This window comes from Anser cygnoides, chromosome 2, assembly GCF_040182565.1.
Source record: "Anser cygnoides isolate HZ-2024a breed goose chromosome 2, Taihu_goose_T2T_genome, whole genome shotgun sequence".
In the NCBI taxonomy this organism is placed as follows: Eukaryota; Metazoa; Chordata; class Aves; order Anseriformes; family Anatidae; genus Anser; species Anser cygnoides.
The window spans coordinates 82992540-83016807 of record NC_089874.1 but is presented as its reverse complement, the minus strand read 5'-3'; the positions used below and the strand labels follow the sequence as shown (position 1 = coordinate 83016807).

Here is a 24268-nt window from a genome sequence, read left to right as displayed (position 1 = left end):
AGGGTCCAGTACACTAAAAGCATGAGGCTTCAGGGGCTCATGAACACAGATCATCGCAACTCTACCTGCAACTGCACTTTCTGGCCCACCATGGGCTATTTGGCCTTAGTTTGTGCCGTAGCTGGTCTGGTCACCATCTATGCTTGGCTCCTTAAGACTACACTGTGGTGCAAGCCTAACATCTTATCTGAACTCATTTACTAGGCATTAGCATATTATATAGTATTAACAAAGCATGATTAAACATTAGTCTAGGCCCATTTGGGGCTGCTAGTAGGAAATAAGAAATATGGCAAAATGTAGAGAGAAGAAGCAGAAGTGGAAAATGAACCAGAGCTTTTCACAACCAATAAATGGGTTTGCCTTCTGTGGGCTAACATAGCTTCTTATCTGAAATATCTGCTTGCCTTGCATAGGCTGGGATACCTTGGCATTAGTCAGGAGCTGAAGAAAGATAGGCCACACCTTGAGGCAGCGCTCCTGCGTGCTTTCATGGGATAGCCCTTCCTGGCAAAGGCATCGACAAGGAGCTCTCTGAGAAGATGTGCTTACGTAAATGTGTGTGGATGCAGTAAGCGATCTGATCAGCTGTTAAACAGAGTACGAGCTGCATTGAATGAAGACTGGCTCCTGCACTGGAATATTTTTGGAATCTGGAAAAGCTGAGAGTGATATCTGGGCTTTTCTCCTTCGGGAAATCTAATCCAGGCAGAAAAAGAGGGATGGGGAGATCTGCCAGAGGTTTTCATCAGTCTCGCAATAGTAGCAATAAGTGGGATACAGCCTGCTGGATACCTGGAACTACTAGACCACAAGTCAGTGTCCAAATACAGACAAACTGTACAGATGGCAGGCAAGTAGTCCACCTTACCTACATACAGACTGCATATGAAACTGCTAGTCAGCTGCCAACCCCATGCGTGATGCCCTGACCTACGGGAGAATCAGTAGACACCACAGTGATGACAACTCTACATAACTCCAATCCCACCCTCTAAAACAGATCAGACTATGACGGAGCATATAAAACATTTTCCAGACACTCAGTTATCACTGAAGCTATTGAGCTAGTAAAGATCTTTGCAAGCAATTCCCTCTTAGACAGAATGGACTGAAAACTAATTGTTATGTATTGCGTTCTTCCTCTGATTTCTATTCATGTTTTGGAACACTTGATAAACATCAGTGAAGATCCCCAGATGTCTGCATGGACTCACCTCCCATTGTTTTTGGTGGGAGTTAGTTCCCTCAATATCTTCAAAGATATGGGTCAATGACTCTAGTTAACCCTCTGATATTAAAATATGTTAGATCCCATTAAAGGCCCGCAGGAAGCAAACTTGTGAAAGCACTTAATCATTGTCACTAAAGGCTACTCCTGGTTTGGTAAGGTCAAACAGCAAACAAGAACTCTCTCCAAATTCATAATAGCCACTGTGCTGCTCTCTGGTGAGAGAATAGAGGAATATGTACTAGAGGTTGCATGTTCCCATTTAGAAATCTCTTTCTAGTTTCTTTCAAAATTGAAGAACCAAGAGGAATACTCAGTTAAAATGACCCCTTTTTGAGGATACGTAATTGAATTCACTATATATTTTGACCAGCTAACAACATAATCTTTACTGTGAGCTATTATCATGTGGTCCAAAAGGGCAATTCAGACACAGATTTAGTTTTCTTTTTTTATTATCTAAGCAAGTCTGTTCATTTCAGCTCCTATCATCTGTTGAAGGTCAAGAGTGAATGACAACAGACTGACACTGGAGGTACTGCAGACATTTGACACAGGTTTTGTAGTGCTTTATTCTGAACAGTGGTTAGGTAAATCAGTACTGAACATATGCAGCAGGAAGTCTTTAGATAGAAATGAAATCTAATTACCATGATTTCATATGGAATTTGTAGACTGGTAATTACCATGTTAATCTCACTCAAGTCGATGTCCTTATTTCTTGTACCTCTGAGGTTAAGTAATTGTGTGGAGCCTCCTTTAATGCTGAATCCAGAACTAGAACTGACAAATAATCTGTGCCTGAAAAGTGTGGCACTTCTAGTATTAATCCATCCGATTTCTATGATAGAATTGCATAACTTTCTTTTTCTCAGGATATACGTAACAGGGCTCCTCTTAGCTGCAGTGAACTAGTCCCCTCTGCCATGTCTGAAGGAGAATGAGTGAAAAAGTCCCACAAAGTAGAGTCCAAGCTCCCCAGCCTATGAACTGATGTAGCTCATGCAGAAGAGTGTTCTGGGTGTATATTCTCATTGCCTCTTGCATCCATAGGTGCAGCTGCTGTTTCACAGATGCGATCTCTGGTGCTAGCTGCACTGCTTCACTGTACGTTAGCAGTGTCCAGCAGGGCACCCTGGACCACCAGACTGTAGCCAGGTATAAGAGGAGAGCTATCACACCACGTGTCCATGTTTTCCCCTTTTTGGCAGTAGGAATCCACAGGGTGTGTGTCTCAAGGGAGAGTGGAATGAAGCTCTTCCTCCCAGAGCCCCTTCCAACTCTCCGTCTTTCAAAAATAGGCTCTCAGTTCACTTTGTTTTGAGAGAAAGATGTCATAGAGGAACAAAATATACTTGTGGCTGAGGCTGGGATACTTGGTAAAATACCATGTGTTCTCCACAGTGGGAATCCTTCAGCTTAAGGGGATGAAGCAAAAAGAGAGAAACGAGTTGTGCTGCATATGTAGAGTACATAGTATTACCCTGCTGATATATGAACCTCTTAGATTTCCTTTCAAAGGTGATAGTCAGGACGCCAAGCTTTACAGGAACATGCATCACCATAAATGTAATTGTGCTTTTTCATAATTAAAATGCCCTCCTTAAGGGGAACAGAATCTGCCTGAAAGAATCACGTTGCGAGTTTTGTTGTGCCTGAACAAAAAGATAAACGGATGGTCAGCTTTGAATTCATCTTTGTGTTGCAGAATCCGATATCCTGGTACCTCTAGAGACTCGCCACCTTGTTCTTTTACTTCTAAGGAGACTTTGTGGATGATCTTTGACAAAACCACACCTTTGGTCTCGCACATCTCAGAGAAATCTGATGCACTCTCATTAAAGACATTTGTCATGCCCAGGCTTTCCAGAAGTGGCTTCAGGTCATAATCACCTTCCACGCTAAATTTTGGAAGAAATACATTCACTTTGGTGTTGGCCATCATGCTGGGATTGGTCCACTGTAATAGTGTCTCGGGGGTGAGTGCCTTTTCCAGCTGAAGACATAAAGGAACAAAAAAAATTAATATGCAGTCTAAGGAAAATGAGAACAAAAAGACCATTCCTGCACTCACCACTCACAAACACACACACACACACACACAAAAGACCAAAAGGCAACTTTTGCTTTTGAATTCACTACGGTAGCATTCAGGATTATTTTATACTCGTAGTTATATTGTTGTAAATATGATTTAATTCATAGGATAGGCTTCCAAAACAACTCTATTGAATGTGCCCCTCACAAACTTTTGCTATGCAATCATCTCAACAACCGCATGAAGGAATCCAAGACAATCCCTACCCAGGTTACACACAGCAGACTGGCAGATCCAAAAGTCTCAGTTTATGACCCTATAGAGTAATGAAATTGCTGGTATTTGGGACAGAAAATGACTCCAAATACAGAGCCTGCTCTTGATCTATGATGCTGCTGACTGAACCATTTTTAAAGCTGGGGAAAGAGGAGGCAGAATGTGGGGCCACAACAAATTGCTATGAGGAAAGGACTCACTTGGATTTTAAAATATGCATATTCTGTAATTTATTCCTATATATGAAAGTATCTTACAGCTCTAAGGACAGATTCCTCCTGCCTTGAAAATGTATGGACAGTTGCAGCAAATTACAAACAAGACCTGCGTAATCATCTGTCTTGCTCCTTAAACTTTGAAGAGAGGTGAAAATATGTTCTATAATATTTACAGAGAAATTATAAATGAAATATTTGTTCTTTAGGAAATGACTTATTTTCTTTCAAATTTGTTGTGCAATTGTAATTAAAAGGGCTCTATTAAAGACACCTCTGCTCAAACTGAAATTTAGAAAAGTATAAGGTCGTAGTAAAACAAATCACTGATACATGACAGCTGAAAAAAATGAGGACAGCGGAGTAAATAAAGACAGCACTACTGAATACCTAGTAAATATGACTTTAAGCACTGTAAGAGCAAAAATCTTAAAATGAAAATTAAATCTTTAGGCCAGATTTTCAAGGAATCTGTATTTACTTAAAGTTCATCGTGTGCACCTTCTGTACTTTATACTGTCTTCTGTGCATACTCTATCTAAAACAAAGCCTTTGTCATGGCCTCACACTTGTCCAAAGCAGAAATGATGATATTACAAATATGATATAAGGAAAAAAGCAGAATGAGAAGGTAAATTCTGAGGAAACTTAGTTTTGGTTTCCTTCTACATAGATTTTTTTATTTATTTTTTTTTTACAAGCATTATGTCAATACTGTTTTTTACTCTCACCTGTTCCAAGCCAGTTGTCTCATCTTCAATGTCTTTGGGCAGCAGAATGAGCATGCTTATATGTTTGTTAAGGCACGGAAGTTCAAGAATCGCAACATTTAATTCTTTTACATAGCCCAGGCAAAAAGTAGCTTCCAGATTCATCATTTGCACTGGTTTAGTTTCAGTCTGCAAAACACAGAGGAGACAATCTAGCACTCCTTTTAATTCACAGGGAAGACTGTGACAGAGGAAAGTCTGCAAGCTTGCATGGAAGAGGTACATTGAATCACCATCAAGAAATTTGTTGACTTTCATAAGTAATGATATCAGCTTTATGAAACCCTTACAGTAAAAGCTGCTGGCTCTTTAAAGGTGATAGCTTTCCAAAGCAAACTGGAACAGAATTCTGCTTAACACAACAACAACATATTGGGGATGTGCCTTAAAAGAGAAATTTACCTAATATCAGTGGCCCTTCCTGCCTGTTTCACTGAAAGCTACAAATTATGCTGCCTACAGGGTACCAAGCAGTGGGCACATCTTAACAGTGAAGGTCAAGCTGTTCAATACAAGTAATTGATATTTTTGTTTAGGGGCTGAAACACGATAAGAAGAAATTTCAGGCTTACCTAAAGCCAAATGCCTTTGTTTTCCATGAATGAAACAAACCAAACCAAAACAAAAACAAAACTTTATTTCACAAGGAAGATTTACAAACTGTTCTGTTCATCTGAAAACTCATTTTAAAATTCAAATTCAGTAGAAAAAATGTTAAAATGTTTTAGAAAAAAAAAAAGATGTTTTTACACTTTAAAAATTTATTGTTAATTTTGTCATCTGAAAAACTTTTTTGGTTGAAGCTGTTGTCTGATGTGGAAACGTGAATGTTTTCAGTGAAACTGAAACTCTAACTCTTCTCATGCACAGATATATATATATTATTGGAACTGTCTCTTTATCTCATAAATGTTGTCCAGTTTTATATTCTGGTTTCAAGCTGCCTGATCACAATGTTCATCGCTGATCACAGATTCCTGAAGGCAAGAGCCCCATGTGCTGCACTCATTCAGCCTGAAGCAGGGCTGATATGCAGAGGGCTGTGGTCCTGAGCCTGACTGGAAAGAGGGAAGCTGATGAGGATCCATCCCTGTAGAGGTGGGCACAAAGCCACACACCTAAGGGGTGCACTCAAGAAGGCCCATGCTGTGTGTAGATGTTTCACTAACTCTGTGACCATGAGAAATGCAACGTTTTGTGCTTTTCCCCTGATAGTCTGGGGTTGCATCATCTGGTACAGGCTACAGGCTCTTGGGAGCATCTACCTGTGAGAAGGTGCATCTTTTTGTTGCAGGCAATGGCTGCTTCTGATCGCTTGTACTCAGCAGCTGTTGTCTAAATGCACTAACAGGATGGTCTGTTTTCACGTTAAGCCTTTGAAAGATGGATGTGAAAGCATCAGCAAAATTTTAAACCAACATGACTAGAAAACTGGTTTAGCTACTCTTACAACATCCTATAGGTTTTGATAGAAAGTCTAAGAATGCCATGGTGATTATCAACATTTCTCATTTTCTCTTGCTGGGATTTCCTTAGCTCAAGGTTGGCAAACATTTATTTGAGCAGAAACGGTAGTCTTTATTTTTTTGGAACATACCTTGTTGACTTTAAAAGGACATTCTTTGATCTCTGCTTCTGGGAACTTCTTCATCCAGTTTGTGACAAAATAAGCTGCATTAACTAGGAGGATCTGAGTCTGGTCACTTACGCTGTCCTCATTCAAAATATTCTCCATTTTGCCTGTGAACATGTTTAAGCTGGTTGTTAATACAATACATTATCAACATATCAGTTGCTTTGCCTGAATATGAAAACAGTTTACTGAATTAAATTATTTGTGTACTGCACCTCACAGATAAGAATTTTAATCCAAACAGAAATCCCAAAAAGAAGCACCTAGTCCTCCCACTGCAGCTGAATGCATAAAATGAAATTTGGGATCCAGACAGATCTTCCAAATTATATTTTTTTCTTGGCTTATATAGCATGGACTCAAAAATGTGTCTACTGCTTTTGTTTAGTACTTTAAAGAAGGTACTGAATTTTCAGTAAAATTCAACAGATTTAAACAACAAAGTATCTGTCATTTGGACAGCAAGACTTGAAGGGAAGTTCCAGATTAGATTCTACTCATTTCTGGAGTGACATGTGAGAATAAAATAACCTGAATAACAAAAAATACTGTTCTGATTACAGTTCATAACCAAATACTGCTATGGATTTCAAAAAAGAGTATGCAGTTCTTCCCTTCCTCGCTCTGTTTCGGGTCTTTTCAAACACTGACACAAGAGACGCTGAATTTGGAGCACTGGGGATGCAAATCTTCATTGATTCATGAATTGCACAGGCAGTGCAGCATACTTCCCCATGGCCACCTGTGCCAGTTTGGGATGGACCAGAAGTGGCTCACACACCTAAGTTTTCATTTTTGCACCACACGAGGGCAATAGGCAGCAACCGCCCCTGAAGCTACCTGCAAACTGGCTGTGCACAGGCATTGGTGTCAGATGTTTGCAAAGGTCCACAGCCAGGAGCCGTTGTTCTCCCAAACTGTCCTGCTGAAGTAACATATGAGCAGCAGCTTTGCCCAAAGCTAATGCAACTTCCATCTCACATTTTTGCCTTCAGAAATGCTGTAGCAGTAAAGTTAATGATTTCAAAACATGCTAACATGGCTAATCCTCATTAATCCAAATAATAGGTGTAGTCCCACTGCTTTCACTATATATTTATTTCTAAAAGCATTAGTCAAGAGATGTCACAAGGATAAGGATCTCTTTCTTCAAAGAGGTAAGCAGCATCCCTGAGGTTAAGCCATACTCACCATCAGTTAACTCTGAGAGAGATTTGTTGATTTTCTGTCGGGTTTCCTCAGTTTTTTCTTTGAACTCCACTAGTTCCAGCTCAGATGGAAAAGGCCTCTTTGTAGAGTTGACAAAGTCCTGAAAGAGGCGAGGTATCAAAGCCAACCTTGGTTAAATGCTGTTTATTCAACAGGTCTTTACACAGTCCGCGACATCAGCATCCCGAGCTTCACCACGGGGTAGCTGGAGAGTTTATTAAAGGACACCTAATGAATAACAGCGGGTGACAACCAGGATGCACAGACGCATCCAGCAGATCACTCCCAAGATTGTCTTCAGTCCAGTGGCATTACAGCAGCTGCTAAAGTAACTTTGATACTGCAGGAGAGAGCACGATGCCCAAGTTTGAAAGGACAGGCCGAGATAAAGGCCACAGGCTGCTCACATTGTGCCTGTCCTTGTCAGATGAGACATTTATTGCAGTGGATGGGAATTGACCTTTGCTGTAGCAGGGACTGAAGGACAGGCAATCTGATTATAGCATCATTTAAGCAGGTTGTGAGTTTCCTGAAACATCTCTTTTAGGCTGAAGTCACCCTTGCTTGGGGCCCTACTCAACTCTGAGAAAACAAACACGACATTCTTCTCAGTTGTTTGCAAGGTTCTTAAGTTATAAGGTCAAATAACACCTTCACCACTTGTGTTGTTTCAGTAGCCAGTCTTCTGCCTCCTCGGATAGATTAAGAAAACTACAGTTTATGCAGTAATTACTTGGGTGTGTGAAGTAGACACACACTTGCACCATCACCTTCTTTTTAAACTCCTTTTCAGTCATACTTGCAATGCAAAGACCTTGATGTGGCATAGAAGTTATATTGCATTCAAAACCTACTGCGCCTACTGACCTAAAGCATATTAATGAAAGAATTGCAAGTGTGGTAATAGTTGCGTAGCTTGAAGTCAAGCAGCTCACTCACCCTCCTACAAACTTTCATGGTAGCAGAGAATATTATGTTGTTCATCATCTGAGTTTAGTAAAGTAACAGACAAAAGTGAGATAATTTATTTTGAATAAGATTGAAGCCTGACACCATAGTGCCTCAACACGTTGGCCAAGCAATTCAAGTTCTTTTCTGCAGTACTTACTGTGGTAGGACTGAGAGACTTGTCTACAAAGAGCCGTTTGACCATTTTCAGTGCAAAGAAAGAGCTGAGCTTGGAAACATCTGAAGTTACTGTTTGAAACCCAAAAGAAACATCTTTGACATCTTGTAAATGGAGCACCTGTTAATGAACATAATAAAATACTGAGCATCTTTCTTTTTGTCATCTAAACATTCCTAACAGCTTGGCAATGAGCAATGCCAGTTTGTGACCAGAGCTGTGGCTTTTTGTATTTAAGCGAACAACACAGGCTTCTCACTGTTATTTATTACTCAATAACCATTCGTTTAGCTGACGTCCTCACAATATCTAAAAACTTGAACCTACCAAAGCTTTAATCAAACATGCTTCTCTAATGCCAGCAGTCCAAAGAAATCCATAGAGCTGTTCATGCTAGCAATGTGACTTAGTTGATCAAACAACTGCAGTGTGAAGTCATAATGTTTTCACCAAACTCACATTCCTGTCCAAAACTCTGGAGGTTATAGGCCAGACAAATAAGGGTCCCAGTTAGTCTCCTTTCTCGAAGTAGATGACCCCTTTAAGAAATGCTCACCAGATCACCAGGTTTTCCAATTGCTGTGACTACCACATGACATCACATGATATTTCAGCAAAAAAAAAAAAAAAAAGATCAGATATCTCTGTGTGTGTTGGCAGACAGAAAATGAGCTGGAGGTGGGGCTGCTGACCCACACTTGGCTACCCGCCAGCTCCTGGGGATCGCAGGGACAGCTCTAGGAAGCTCTGGGATGACCTAAAACTCTCTGCTTTCAGGTGCCTGCTTGTTGCAAGGTCCTCGATGGTGGCTGTGCCTTGGCCACCCCTCAGTGTCCTCTCCTCACCTGGCTCATGGGAGCAGAAGGAAGTTCCCAAGCACACAGCAACAGCCAAACTCCGCGATCGTTTTCTCATAAATGACTTTCTAAATTTATTTCCCTCTCCTCCAACACTTTTGTTTCTTCATATGTTACGTGCAGAAAGCCTTTGAGTCTGGTAACTATGTTTGGGGAGACACCTCCGCTACTGCCGCTTGTCTGCCTGGCAGAGCTTTTAGCACAAGTTTGTTCACTGATATTCCAGAGTAAGACTGCCAATCTCACTTCTTCTGTATCTAGTGCTTAAAACCCAAACATAAGCTCAGGGACAGGCAGAAGCTAGAATACACATGGAAAATAGAAGATAATACATTAAAAATAAAATAAAATAAAATAAAATAAAATAAAATAAAATAAAATAAAATAAAATAAAATAAAAATAAAATTAAATAAAAACATAAAATTAAATAAAATAAAAACATAAAATTAAATAACATAACATAACATAAAATGCATGTTCTCATCTGTATCTGTAGTCAGCACTTTTTATATACCACTTGAGAAATGTGAAACATAAGTGCACTTGTGTAACAGAATGGCGTTTCTGGACATGGATAGTAAGTTATTACAGGATGGTTCAAAGCAAATTGCAGACATAAGTGAAAATGAAATTAAGCAAAGGTTAATATTTTGAACTCTCCCACTAGAAAGACAGTGCTTGAATTTTGAAATGGTGAGAAGGATGTGGGCTGTCATTAAATTAAAAACTAGAAAGAAAAAAAAAATCTAGAGTTCTTTTTTAATGTATTAAAAAAAAAAAAAAAAAAAGGAAAAATCTGCAGTACCCAGAGATCTCTGCAGGTCTATTGCTGTGCACCTGTGCAAATAGGACAAGGCTCATTGTAATCTGTGGGATGAGAGGGGGCACAGGAGGCTGCGCTCAGGCTAGGTGCCATCAGTGAATGAGAAAGCACAGGGAGGAATTCCTAAAGGAGGGAAAATGTATTCAAATATGTAGAACGTCCCTCAGAGCCAGGTGATAATCAGAGTATAAACGCACGCTGAATTTGCTTCTCATTCACCTCTGGCTAACTGCGCAGTCTGTGGGCACCCTCACTGGGATAGAAAGAAGCTATGTAAATCCCAGCTCTCGCCGAGGCAGCCGTGCAGTCTCCCCGTGCCACAGGGCGACCTCGATCAAGCGATTGCCTCATCACCATGATGCTGCTTCATCATGTTGTAAACCCCTTGAGCACCACAAGCTGCTTGCAAGGCAAAACACGGCTTAAGTTGTGCCTTCTTCGACTGTGTTAGCTTCCTCTTAGCTGTGTGGCGGGACAAAGGGGAAATGTCACAGACATGGCAGCTAGGAATGCTTGGCAATGGTGAAATTATTTCCGATTCTGTTAAGCTTAAGCGTTCCTGAATAATCACAAAACAATTATCCAGAAAATGCAGTGATCTTGGCAGTGACCTGCAGCCACAATCAATAACGTGCTGAAAGGAGTCAGGACTTTAACACAACTCTTGAGGACGCTGCCATGTCCCTTTCCACCTTGTACTTGCCTGAGAAAGCCTTTCTCTTTACCCCAGTGATTTTCAACCTTTTTGGTTGTGTGGGACCATGTGGTGTGGAACCATTCAGGAATTTCAAGTGGACAGTTTGCAGCCTGTTTCTGTACAACGGTATCAAGAATCAATAAAAAAAGCCATCTCCAACAGCCAGATAATTTTGCAGCCACAGAGCGGGATGCCAATGTCTCACCTGTTTCATCTGGTCTGCAGTGTCACCTTTCGTAGCTTTATACGCCAGAGCCAGGGACGTTGAGGTACACAGGGGGGCAAAAATAATATTGGCTGTTTTGTCCTTCTCACATAGCTTTTTGAACATGTCAACTGCAAAGGCAGTGTTTGCTAGTTGCAGAGCATCCATCGTCATCCTGAAACAGAAAAGGACAATGATGACTCACAGTCAGCTCCTGCTGGCCAGGTCACTGGTTTCCTTGCTGAAGGAGGTTGGACACCAGTATGGGGATGGGGCAGCTCGAACCTACAGGGAGAATTAAAAACGGCCTGAACAAGCCCACCCAGTTTCAGCAGCTCCTGAGGAGCAGGGAAAGTCTCATCCATGATGAACTGAGGTAATGCGAGTGCTTCAGTAAAAGCTGTCACCATCAAGTGACAGCTGGCAATGCCACGTGTTATGTGGAGCCAGTATTACCAGACGCACCTGGTTAGGGTGACCCACGCACATAGAGTCAAATTGGATCACATATGAATTTAATCTGTTTTTAATTGATACTCTTAAAATGTGCCGACCTACAAGGTACTTTGCCTATGCTCTGGGCTCTCCTGGCACACAAGCAGGCCTTTAATAGTCTTTCTTAATAGTCATAATCTTTCCTGTCTCTTGCTTCATGGCTAATTGTTCATTAAGCTCTAGCTTTGGTACATGTCCTTCCTCCAAGGGATGATTCCCCATTCTCCCTAGCCTTGCTAGAAGTCTCCAGAAAGCTGTCTGGTCCTGTAGGATGAGATTGTCCCAGAAACTTAAGGGATTTGGCCTCCTACACAAATACTGCTGTGTGCCCACTCATCACTTACAATGTTTTAACTGCAAATATTTTCCTAGCATTTCATAGTAACTGCAATTGCCACAGGGCTGTTCGCTGATCTGTGCAGGCAGGAATGGAAAGGGTGGTGCCCAAGGGACAGTCATAGTAGTCCATGTTCTGGCAAAGCCACGAAGTATTCCCATCTTCCAGACTGCTTTCAGATATCTGACATCGTACTTTGGTGTAAGCCCATGTATGTAGATTCAAGCTAACAAGTTAACCACAGAATTTCAGTCAATATCATTTCTGGCTTTAGACCAGCAAGTACACAGATGATGACTCCATTGGCATAGTGAGTTTGACAGTATCCTGCCCCCAATATCATGTGTCCCTAAAGAAAGGTAATCTGATAACTTGGTGTTAAACAGCTTTGTCAAAGCTACTGAAAGGACAGGAAGGAAAAGGAAAAGACAAATACTGGGAAATGCTTCAAAAGAGCAAAGATTTCACAAGGAATCCAAAAGATGTCTTCAGCATTTGCTCTCTCCAGGAAAAATGGTAAAACATTGGAATTAATATGGCACAGAAGGATGATTTAGAAAGTTGTGTTCTTATCTAAACACGTAGATATGCTCACATTTCAGAGTCTGACACTGAAGATCTAGGGGTTCAGTTTTATCCAACTATGAACAGGAAAGTCAGTTATTTCTTTGTAGCATTTCCTTGGTAAGAGGTTTACTGATCTTTTGAGAAACACCTTAAGGTCAGGGATTTCTCTCAAATGACTGACTACTTAATACTGCAGTTTCAAACATTTACTTACCTAGATCGTATCATTTGCTTCCTAGGCAGGAAAGATCTCACCGAATGAAAGCAGTGAGGTATGAGAAGACAGAAATGGGAAAAGGGGACATATGGGCAGGAAACTGTCTCCATAAGGTACCCTTTCTGACCAGTCACTCTCGTGCCTGTTTGGAGTGGCATTCTGAATGAGAAAAATCTCCTATTTAGGTGCATGTGTCATGCTACCCAAACTTTGCTAAATATTTGACATTATTGTACAGAGAATTTGTAGCAGTTTTGGTAATTGACAGCAGTGACTTCTGAAATAATCTCTGGTATCTATAAATTTTTATGGAAATAACAGAACATGTTAGTATTTGCCTGCAACATAGTACAGAAAACTTTGATTAGAAAACTTCTTTTACAAAATGAATGTCTTTATTTTTATTTTAATTATTTTTTTATGCATATATTCTATCTATTTGGTAAAACTTCTAGTTTATTTGGGGCTAAAAGTTCCTGTACAAAAGGTTATTGAAGTGCACCGCACAATCTAATTAAGTGACATAAAGATACTGACATAACACCAAGGCTTTTTAAATCCATGTTTGCAGAGCGCGCTTACCCAGCACTGCACTCTCACAAAGTGCTCTGATTGTTGGTATTAGCAACAAACGTTTTGCTAATCCCCTCCCACTGTGAAGAAAGTAATTCTTGAGGAGGGAAAACACTAAATATATATCACTGAAGAAAGTTCTCCCCACACAAAGATGAGGAGGAGGATGCTTTGAAACACATAGAGGTTTTGCAGGGACCCTACTATGAGGCTTTTCATTCAGAAAGGGCCTGTTCATCTTCCAGGAGCCTGGCAGCATCTAGAGCTGCTTCTTAATGAGAGATTATCCATGTGAGATCCCATTTTACAGTGTCAGCAGCCATCAAGAGGGTATCAGAGTGAGGTTTGGGAAACGTGTCTCAGAGACTTTATGGGTGTAAAATAGAGAACTACGTGCCATCCCAGCACTGAAAGCACCCATCTCATTCCCATAGTCACAACTTCTCACACATAAAAGCAACTGATTACCAGAAAAGTCAAGTTTGCTAGAAACTATGGGCTCAGCACATACCCTAAAGGAGGAGAGAGCTTTGGGAAGAATAGTGTCAAAAGACAGGTTAAAACAAATATGAAGGCCTGGGACTGGTGCTGAGGGAGTCACTTGGAAGAGGGGCAAAGGAATAAATAGAAAATCATCCTTTGAAATGCCTTTCTGCACTTGTTCATCACAGATATGCACTTTTGTGTCTCCGTATGTCTTAAACTCCCTTGGATAGTCTGTATCTTTTATTTTTCCCCATTAACTCAACCTTTTTAAGGGCCCACAAAGGGCCATGAGTACACAATCCATACATACACTTTCTCTGTCTCCTTCTCTCTCTCTCTCTCTCTTCACCCTCCCTCCTCAACCTCAGGTAAGAATTGAAGAACTGGGGCAAGTACCAACTTCCCAGGCACTTCTTACTGAGGAGACACTGGAAAATTACGCAAGGAACCAGGAATGTGTCATTCGACATCTACCGCTATCATGAAGACAAACAATGCAAAGTTTCACAATGCAGAATGATGCGTGCAATTTACCTGAGAAATATTTTGTTTGCTAGTGAAGTAGAATATCATTCTTTAGTGGTGACTGGACTGATATTATTCTATTTTGGCTCCCAGATCTTCCTTGCAGACTAAGAAAAAATATGCAATCATAATCACTTTGAGCACTGCATGTTCCTTTCTCACTTCATGTAACAAATGCAATCCCACCATTCTAACATTAACATTTTCAGTTATGTTGGCAAATGAGCCTCCTGTGATATTAGAATGTGCGTATGCTACCTGCGTTTCACTCTCTTGTGTTGCAAGAGATTGAGAGTACGGAAATCAAAAGGAAATCTTGAAAAATTAAATGACACTCCTCCTTATATGAGAGAAAAGCTCTACAAGGACTTAGGAATGCATCTCTTCTGTCCTCATTGGTAACTCCAATACTGCTCAAGCTGGATCATTTTCTACAAAGTTTCTATGCTCCTTTTCAGTGAGGAAAGGCAGAGGCATCCTGTGTTCACCCAGTAACTGCTGATAATCTCAAAGTTTCTGTTGTGCTGAGTGAAACTATTCCTGGTAGCAAAGTGGCAAGGCTCTCCATTTTACCATTTCTTTTTTTAGCAGTACTACTGAAATAATGCACATTCAGGGGATTTTGGTGGAAAAAAATTCTCAGTTTCACACATGCTTGAATAAGGGCTGGATAGCAAAGAATAAACTCTATCTCACCATCTTTTTTAAATGCACCTAGTCAGTCTTTTTTTTTTTTTTTAATGCTCCATTTATTAATGATGCATGATATTTAGGAGCTCATGACATTCGTACTCTTGAAAGAAATTTACTGTGTTAAATATTACAAAATCCTGAATCTCTTTAAAGCCCTGTGCGTGCCAAGCCGTGTTAGTGTGGCCATTAAAGCAAGTTCCAGTCAGGTGAGAAGGGCTGAGGCTCCCATCGAGAGGAAAGCCCATTAGCTGCCCAATGAGCAGTCCCAGAAGCCAGACACAGCTCCTGAGTCAGTAATCACAGGGAACCCTCACACAGGGAGGAGTCAAAAAAATTGGAGATGAAATTTTCAGAAGGCCTGCTGCATGGATTCTGCCCGAGTCCCTCCTTTCCCAGGAAAGCGGTATGTCAGCGTTTTGACAGAGGCACGCGGCACTGTGGCACCTTCTAAGCACAGGTAGCCTGTGATCCACCCAGCTTTGCTTAAAACTGTGACGAGGCCACGGCGTTAGAGAAATACCCTCAGATACAGAAGGGAGCTGAAAGGCTCTAGAACCAGCTTGGAAAAAAAAAAAGTCTAGAGAAAAAGGCTTTGTTTACTATTTGCTTACTAAGAGAAAAGTTAAATATAGCTTATCTTCTAAAAAAATAATCAGGAGAGTAGCAATGCCTGTGTGGGAACCTGACAAGTCACGTCAGCTATATGGTAGGCACAATCTGATAAAGCAGCACAAGTACTTATTTTATTCTTGTCTCGGTTAAGGAGTCCCTGCAGGAGAGCGCGCCCGTGGCAGACAGAGAGTGAGAAGTGGTGGCTGTGCAGTGCTGGGCTGGTCTCGGGGCTGTGCACCGGGAGGATAAATGATGTGAAACAACCTGAAGGTGAGGCACTCACCCTCGAAACCTGCTCTTTCAACATTTAATATGACCCCACTTCAGCTCTTGCTCAGAAAACACAAAACATAAATGAGATCTAAAAGACTCCGGTGACTCTTTTCCTCCTACTTGTACACAAATGACAACTCTCCACCGGGCAGGCTACCCAGCTATGTAACAAGGATGTGATTTCCTCTAACAGGCATTTCTTTGAGGAGCACAAAACGCCAGACTGATGCTTTACCTCAGTGGGATCAGAGCATCCATAGTGTTGTGGAAAAAGCACTGTCAGCAACGCAGCCGGGAAAGACACGCCAAGAATTAAAGAGAGAAACAAGCCACCACAGTATGCTTTGTTGTGCCTCAACAGCCAGTGAATTCTTCAAATTGAATGGTCACACTGAAGATGAATTGGTAATTAGTAGGCTTAAGCTCCTGTCCTTCACTTTAAACAAGTGAGGATTAGTCACTTGATTAATAAGTCAAAGCAAACAGCAGAGCATACACACCCCTGCAGAAAATGAGAGGAATATTCCTTTGTAAATTTCCAAAACAGCCTAGGTTCTACTTAGAGACATGGAGCATTTTCACAGCATCATATACGACCTGATTTTCTGAAACAGGAACAGCCTTTTGCAATGGACAACAGGAGATACACATACTCTAATAATTCCTAACTTCTCTGCAGTCTCACCTGCCAGAGACCCTACTCACCATTTGCAATGAATCTTCCCAGGAGAAGAAATGTAGCTTGACAAATACAGCAACGTTGGGATGAAACCAAAATGTTTTAATTCCACCTTCAATTTCACATGCTATCTTTTTGAATGAGCTTCCTTCTCCCGCTCCCTCTACGCGACTATGTTTCACGTTAGCTATTAGTTAGGCATCAATTTTGGCATCAGAGGAAGAAAAAGCGCTGTACTTACTTTTCAAGGGTATAATCCTGGTAATCAATGAAGTGGGTACAGCACGAAGAACTAGCAACCTGTAGTGAAATGTTGCCGAGCAGAAGAGTCTGTTAGCTTGCCTGCTCGCTGTCACCACTCCCACTTTCCCAACCGTAATTGCGCTCACACACTACCTCTTACTCTCGCTTTCTTTCTTCTTTTTTTTTTTTTTCCCCCTTAATCATTCTTCATTGGAGGAGCAATATGATTCACACCAGCGTTGTCTTTGCCTGCCCAGCTACTGAGCAAACAACATGCTCCGGCAGGAAACAGCAGCCTCGGCATGTTGCCTTCAGCAAGTGCCCTGCAAAAGGCACCAGACAAGAAAGAGTGAAGGCTCCGAAAGAGAAGGTAGAACGATGGAGCAACTGAAAGACCTTCTGAGTAAAACCAGTGCTCCGGGTTACACTGGGATTGTCGCTATCTGTAGAAAATTTTAATTGTGAAAAAGGCACTGAGGGAAGGCAAAAAAAACGTGTACTAGTGCATGGCTGGGCACCTTGTCTATGTGCGCACTAAGACAGTGCCTTAATGTTGTCTTTGTCTCTGCACAGGAGCAGACATCCCTGCTCAGTTTGCTGCCCCACTGCTTGCTGTCCCCAGAGGTGGGAGGAAAAAGAAAGCTATGGCTCCTTTCCATCACTTCCAGGGCCCTGCATGCCTTTAGACCACTAGTGTGCTACAAAAAAAAAAAAAAAAAAAGATAGTTGAGCTTGCTTTCAAGTTTGTCATGCTGGCATGCCCAGCTGCCCAAATGAAAAGGCTAGGAAACCAAAGGATGTGTTTTTCCTGACATCGTGCCTCCTTGGTGACAGTGGCAATGGGGAGCTGTTATCTCCTGGAACAACACATTCCTGTTTTGTTTTGGACATGAATCTCACCACGCCTTCCTGATCAAATCCCACTGATGTTTTCCAAAAGGCTCTTCAGCTCTTATTACCCAAAGGAAATCATATTTTCTTTTCTGCTGTGATGCAGATGTGGATCACCTTCACTCATTTACCAGACAGTGAATGCAATATTTGTATGCTTTGCCATAAGTGAATTCATAACAAATATAGGGTGTGGATATGTTTAAGTAATTAAAAGATACAGGCTAGCTGGATAAAATGTGTGATCTACGCAATTGTTGTTATGTATCTGATTATGCCTTATGCTATAAGAGAAATTTTGATGAAAATCCACAACAGTGTTTGCTGCCAAACTCTTCTCAGATGTCTGTGGGTAATCTAAAGCCAAACACTGCTGTCTCTGCAGGAGTACATCTTCCTTTAGACCCAGGTCTACCACACACCGCCCTTAATCACAGTGAAGTGATTCAGGAGCTTCTGGATAAGCATCGGTGGGGGGGGGGGGTGGCCCACAACCAGACGGCCTTGACAGGGACAGCACAACTCACAAGTTTCATTTCCCTGCCCATGGTCAGTGGGAAATACAGATACATGTAGGTGCATCAGTTTCTTGTAAAGGCTGGTCAGTTAAAGGGAAAAGAACCCCAAATTGCCCAGCTGGAGGTGCATAAATGTGACTTTCCCTCCGCTAGATAACTTCTCTTTGATAACTGAGGTCTGGAATTTTGTAGCTGGACAGAATCCTTCAGCCTGACCTGGTTGCTGCTGAGAAATGAACGATCTCTGGTTGCGGTGCCATGAAAGTAATAAACATTTGTGAATTGTCATGCTTCAAATGAAGGAGTCCACACTGGTACTGGTAACTGAGTGGCTCAAAAGGCAGTCCTGCTTCCCCTGAGAGTGGATATTTAGGATTCATTTGCTGTTGGAGGTAATGTTAAAATAATTTTAAATGCTAATGTTATTTTATGTTTATGTTATATGTGTCTTCATATTAATATTTATGGGAGTGCCTGGCACACAACCTAGGTCTTACTTATGGACCAACCAGGAAGAAATGGAAAAGCAAAACATGCTGACTTGAAAAGTAGGAGATGCTTAACTTCAGGCACCTGAGGCTTGAAGGGACAAGCAGTGGAGCTTGACCCCCCAGCCCAAAGACAGTCTTTCTCAGTCTGACTGAATGACAGCTAACTGCATCAGATCACATATCTCCTGCATTCACTTGTCACTAAATTAGGCTTGTTCAATTTGATCTCCCAGTATTTTCAACACACACCTATTGCGATCTATATTTGTATCACTGAGTTAAAAAATAATAGTAGCAGGATTTTTCCTCCTCAAAAATAAATAAATAAATGAATGAACAGATAAACAAACAAACAAATAAATAAATAAATGAAACCCACCTATTTTAAAGCCCCCCATGAGTTGGACACCTCCTGTCATGACATTGTCTCAGAAAATGGACAGGGACTAAATAAAGTAGGAACAAGGTGTGTGTGATGTGGAACGCTTTCATTATTAAAGTCCAAAAGCCTCCTAACACAGCCAAGTTACAGTCTATTGACAAAGCAACAGCTGAGCTTTAGTCCTCCTTTTCCAGGTCACCAACATTTTCAGGCCTTTAACAGCAGAAGGGGAAACACGAGCAAAGACCTTGCTGGACAGTGGGATGCAGCATTCACACACAGGTGTCCTCACCTGTGTCTGGACAAGCTGGCCAGGCTGTGCTGAGAAGGGACGCAGCTGGACGGGTGACGCTCCCATTGCTCAGCCTGCTTTTTGTCCCAGATCCCGCGTCTCTCCCTGCCACTCCCACCGAGTGCCTCCCAGGAGCATTGTTCCTACTTGCTGCTGGAAGGAGAAAACAAACACCCTCCTTCCCTCCACTCTTTGAACACACTCATTCAGGGCAGGGAACGCTCCTGCTGCTTAATACAGCGTTGTGAACCCGTTCAGCTCTTTCTCGGAGTCTGCTGTAGTCTTTTTTCTTGCTTTTTGTTTTAGTTTGGTTTTTTGCTTGTGTGTTTTTTTGTTTGTTTGTTTGTTTTCCTAACACATCAATGCTCAGGACATGTCTACTTGCAATTAATGCTTTCATGCTTTGGAGACCACACAGGAAACTGGCTACAAGTGGGACTGAATAAATAGAACAAACTGAGCATTTTTATTACGCTGCCAGTCATGGAAGATATTACCCCATTTAACCTAGCTAGAGCTTTCACAGCCAGCCTTGGATCTTGCAAAGAAGCCAGTGCTAGAAGATCATTTGTACACCTTTATTTTGATTCAACAACCTGCCTTTTTAGCACAATTAGAAAAATTGAAGGGTAAAATCGCAGTGTCTGTAAATAGATATCCACAACAGAACTTTTCATGTTCTTTAAGTTACACGGGTCTAGATTATTATTTAGCAATAGGAATAAGCCACAAGCAAAAATATTTTTATTTTCCTGAAAAAATGCTAGCGAAGATCAGACTGACACTTACAAACCACAAGATAATCTGCAACTAAAATAGCACTTAAAATAATAAAGTGTTACGCTATGGTTCCACTGAAAGAGACAAAAGCTGAACAGTACCAAGCTGGCCCTCTCTTTTTTCTCTCTCTTCCCAAGGCATTTGTACTGATGTGCAGAAAGGAGGGTGTCACATGCCAACACACTGCTTCAACATGCACAGTGACAAATTCAGCTTTCTGCAGACAAGTCTGCTGACGTAGGAGTATTGCTCACCAGTGACTACTTCCAACAACGGACAGGAAATTAATTTCTCATACTTGCCTATTCCCACTTTTTTTTTTTTAATTGAAACTGTTCTTGATTGGGGCATACACTTCATCAGGAAAAAGAATATATAAAAATAGAAAAAAAAATAAAAATCAGGTGACGAAACAGCTGTCAGCTTTTGGAGAGAACAAAGCCTTTAACATGGTGAACAGGAAATGAATTATCCTGTGTGCTGGAATCAGGTCATTTAGCATCTGACCATTTTCCCTAAAAACATTGCTCCCAACACTTAGCACTGGGCATAATGCTTGGTGCAACACAAATAAATCATCAGCAGAGAGAGGCAATGTTTTGGATTAATTACTTCTCAGTGAAGGACCTGTGATCCAGTCCTTCCAGGAAGAAAGCACTGTGAACCCACCCCTGTGTGTACTGGTGGTTCAGGGTGCCATCTCATGGGGACAAGGACTATATTCTTTTTCCTTCATCACTGGTGCTTGCAGTTATCACACCTGCTTCCTTTTGCCAGGCTGTAACTGAGACTCGAAACAATCTGCCTGACACTTGTCCTAGAAAAAAAATGCAAGCACACTCTGGTTTGTCGTGTTTCCTCAGTTGTCGTTTTTTTTGTTGTTTTTACCGGTTAGCGATACTTTCAAATCTTTGTTTGCCCTGAAGTTTCAAGGCGCATTACATTGGTATAAGGTAAATGAGCAGAAGTACCTTTCCCTTGAGCAGCAAGGAGACCAGCAGATCTCTCCCTCTGCCACTAAACTAGTTTCAGGTCAGAGCGTTAGCAGCTGACACTACCAGGGATTACATGAGCTTCACCGCCTGCAGTGGTAGACCTGGACTCGGACACATGGCTTCCCTTCCAGCTCTGTGTTTGCATTACTCCCCTAAGTGCCTCTTCATCATGTACAGAGGAAGGAGGTGTGAGAATTAGGGATTTTTTTCCCCTCTTTGTTTTATCCAGTGTCATCAGTAGATGAGTCACCTTCTTCTGTAATCCAAGTAGTTATAATATGTCTGGGTGATTAATTTGGGTGAAGGCACACACCTTCCCAGAGTTGTTTAGTGCAGTTTCACAGCCTGAATTCATGCATATTAAAGGAGCAAAAAAAGCTTAGAATCAATATATGCTGACAATTTCACTGGCCATGGGCCTGCCTCCGTGGTCTGAATTTTCTCCTGTTGTGTGTTTTCAGTGGAGGAGAGAGTGAAGGCCTTCGTTTGTCCCTGAATGCAGCTAAGACGAGGCATAAACATGTTAATTCTTGCTTCTCCAGTTGGTATTTGGCAGGTCTGTTAAAGGCAACAAAATCAGAGTGCGTTCTTGTTCGTTGCTTGAAGTAACACACCCTGCCCTATGCTTTCTCTGTATCATCAGTCATTTATAGAAGTTATACCTGCAAACCCATCTTGACTTCCAGATGTAAAATTTACAAATAATCGCCCTGAACCTCAGCTAAAGTAAGCTGATTAGCACCCACGAAAGCAAGCGAGCTCTTCCCATACTCGGCAGTTGATTCAGCTCATATCACCACTAACCCAGGACCACTAGATTTGCATGATAAAACACACAGAAAATTATGTATTAGCCCTAAAAAGGAAAAGTATGAAAAAAATGTGAATTATAAAAAATTACTCTATATTTTACAAAAGAAAGTGCTAGGAATTGATAATAGAATACTTCTTTTTCTCTTTCCTAGTTACATTTACCCAGGCAGTATGTACCAATTGAGAAAACGCTTTCTTCAGTCCTTCTGAGATCTAATGGTCCCATTAAGCTCTATGGGGAAACTTCAGAGCATAATACATGCATATTCCAGTGAGCTAATAAACTTCACAATAACATTGACATTTATATAACAGGAATAGGTGACCTACAAAGTTGTAATTAGTCTACACAAACTTGTGACAATGCAAATGCCTTTCCATATGTCTATCTCAGGTCAAGATCCAAAGGCCACTGCAAAGGTGGCTGCCAATTTCAGTGGGTTTTGGATAAAATACGGCAACAGACATGTTCGTGAGACGTATTAAAAGATGTGGACACAGTATTGCACAAGTAGAAGAACTATAGACAGCTTATAGTAGAATAATAGCCAGGCTCAAAGAGCTTCCTGCTTAAAATTAAAATTATTCTGCTAAGAGTGGCTTGGATGAAAAGAAAGATAAATGACTTCTCTATCCAGTTTCTGCTACTTTCCATACAAGAGCTAATTAAAAGGCTTTGGGATTAATAAGGAAGGATCTAGGAGGGAAATGCTAGCCTAGAAATCTAGTGCAGACTAGATTGCAGTAGTTGCACAGCCTGCTACTCCTAGTATAGTCACTCTCCTGTGGTGGTTGCAGGACTTCGTTGTGTTCTCCCTGGCCTGCATAAGGGAGAAATCCAACAGCAAGCTGGACATCTGTGGTGCTCACCCCCAACACCACCACTGCATCTTCTACACAGTGGAAAGAGGGAACATCTTGGTTGGAAGACACCTTGAATGGCCCCAATTCCATCTTCCCTCACATGAATTAAAGAACAGTGAGGGTTCTGTGTTTAATTTCTACTGCAGTTCTGAAGCAGAGGGCACATTTAAACTCTTATTGCTTAAAATAACATTTAGAAGAAAATGACAGAACAAACCACAATTCAGAAAAAAAAAATAAAAAAAATGAAGGAGTTGCAGTATCGCCTAGTGCCAGGTCAGTTCTCTTCCTTTCATCTCCTGCTCCTCTCAGACTGCACAGCATTCAGTTGTGTTGTGAACACTGCTCTCTACAGTCACACAGGCAAAAAACACTTTGAATCTAACAAAAATAGAAGTGGCAGCTGGAAGCGTCAGAGATAAGCAAGTCAGTTTTAAAACTTGCTCATGCAGTGTGACTCTCTGTTTTGCAATAGCCAAGTTCAGTTATTCTATTGTGTATTGGAACGACAAAAGTTATTCCCGTCAGCTGTCTTGAAGAATCTGGTAATCCTTTTAGACATACCTACTTGAACAGAACTGCTTTTCTGCTCCTCGCTATCTAACTCCACAATTTAAATTTATGGTACTCTGACAACAAACAAAAACTACAGGCTTTCTTTTGCACAGGAGAGCAGATTGCCAGAAAGAAAATCTGTGTCAACTCGCAGATGTGTGTCTTTTTAAGAGTGTGAGACACAAGTCATGACAATCTAGCTTGAACCCCCACAGACTATAGAACCTGATCTACTGATTTCATTAGACACACAATTTCAGTTTGGATTACAGCATACATTTTTAGAAAATCTGGCAGTGATTAAAAAAGACCCTCAGGTGATGAGAGCGTCTAACATATCCTTAGGAATTGTTCCAAGGATTCTATAGGTCATCCAAATCTTAAATGAAGTCAGTGTGAAGCAATCCAAAGTGCATGGTCCAAACTCAAAGCTTTTTACATTTGAAGAAAGACTGGCTGAGGAACATTTTTTTTATCTTTTTTTTTTTTTTTACAATAAAATTTCTGAAGTGAGTAGGGTTGTAGGCCTTTTAAGCATTGCAGCTATAATGACATTTCAAAAAAAAATGCTGCTACACCAAACTCAGCAATGCATAGTACAAAACTCCTCCCTGAACTCATGTTTGGGTAGAGGACTTTTGAGTTGCAGTTGGCAAAATTGGATGGTATGAATCAAACAATACAGCCCTGAAGCCACATTTACTCAGTCATGCATGAAGTCAACATTTAAGAGCTTTTATTCCATTTAATCTCAATGCATTAGCAAGACCTAATATATGAAATGCTATGCAGTGAAAACTTAGGTGAAATGTTTGTCCTTGGCCTGTACAGACTGTCAATATGAGTGTCCCTGCCTGGTGAGTTCATGATGAAGAAAGGCTCAGAAATCACCAGACTTATGTTGTT

General features: G+C 41.1%; 1 protein-coding gene across 1 annotated transcript; it reads right to left on the bottom strand.

The window, feature by feature from the left end:
• Nucleotides 1-1668: 1668 nt before the first annotated feature.
• Nucleotides 1669-16938, bottom strand: SERPINB5 (serpin family B member 5). Its single transcript, XM_013187398.3, has 7 exons — nt 16780-16938; nt 11082-11256; nt 8481-8618; nt 7355-7472; nt 6128-6270; nt 4492-4659; nt 1669-3227 (listed from the first exon to the last, which is right to left on the bottom strand). Exons 2-7 carry the CDS (start codon nt 11253-11255, stop codon nt 2835-2837), a joined length of 1134 nt encoding a protein of 377 aa, XP_013042852.1. The 5' UTR covers nt 11256; nt 16780-16938; the 3' UTR covers nt 1669-2834.
• Nucleotides 16939-24268: the final 7330 nt, after the last annotated feature.

Bases quoted from the DNA above. Each gene is read 5' to 3' on its own strand.
- SERPINB5 (XM_013187398.3), bottom strand. From the start codon at position 11,255: ATGACGATGGATGCTCTGCAACTAGCAAACACTGCCTTTGCAGTTGAC. The intron at 4,660-6,127 runs GTATGTTCCAAA...TGTGTTTTGCAG, and splicing joins GTCCTTTTAAAGTCAACAAG to ACTGAAACTAAACCAGTGCA. The intron at 3,228-4,491 runs GTGAGAGTAAAA...TTATGTCTTCAG, and splicing joins AGACAACTGGCTTGGAACAG to CTGGAAAAGGCACTCACCCC.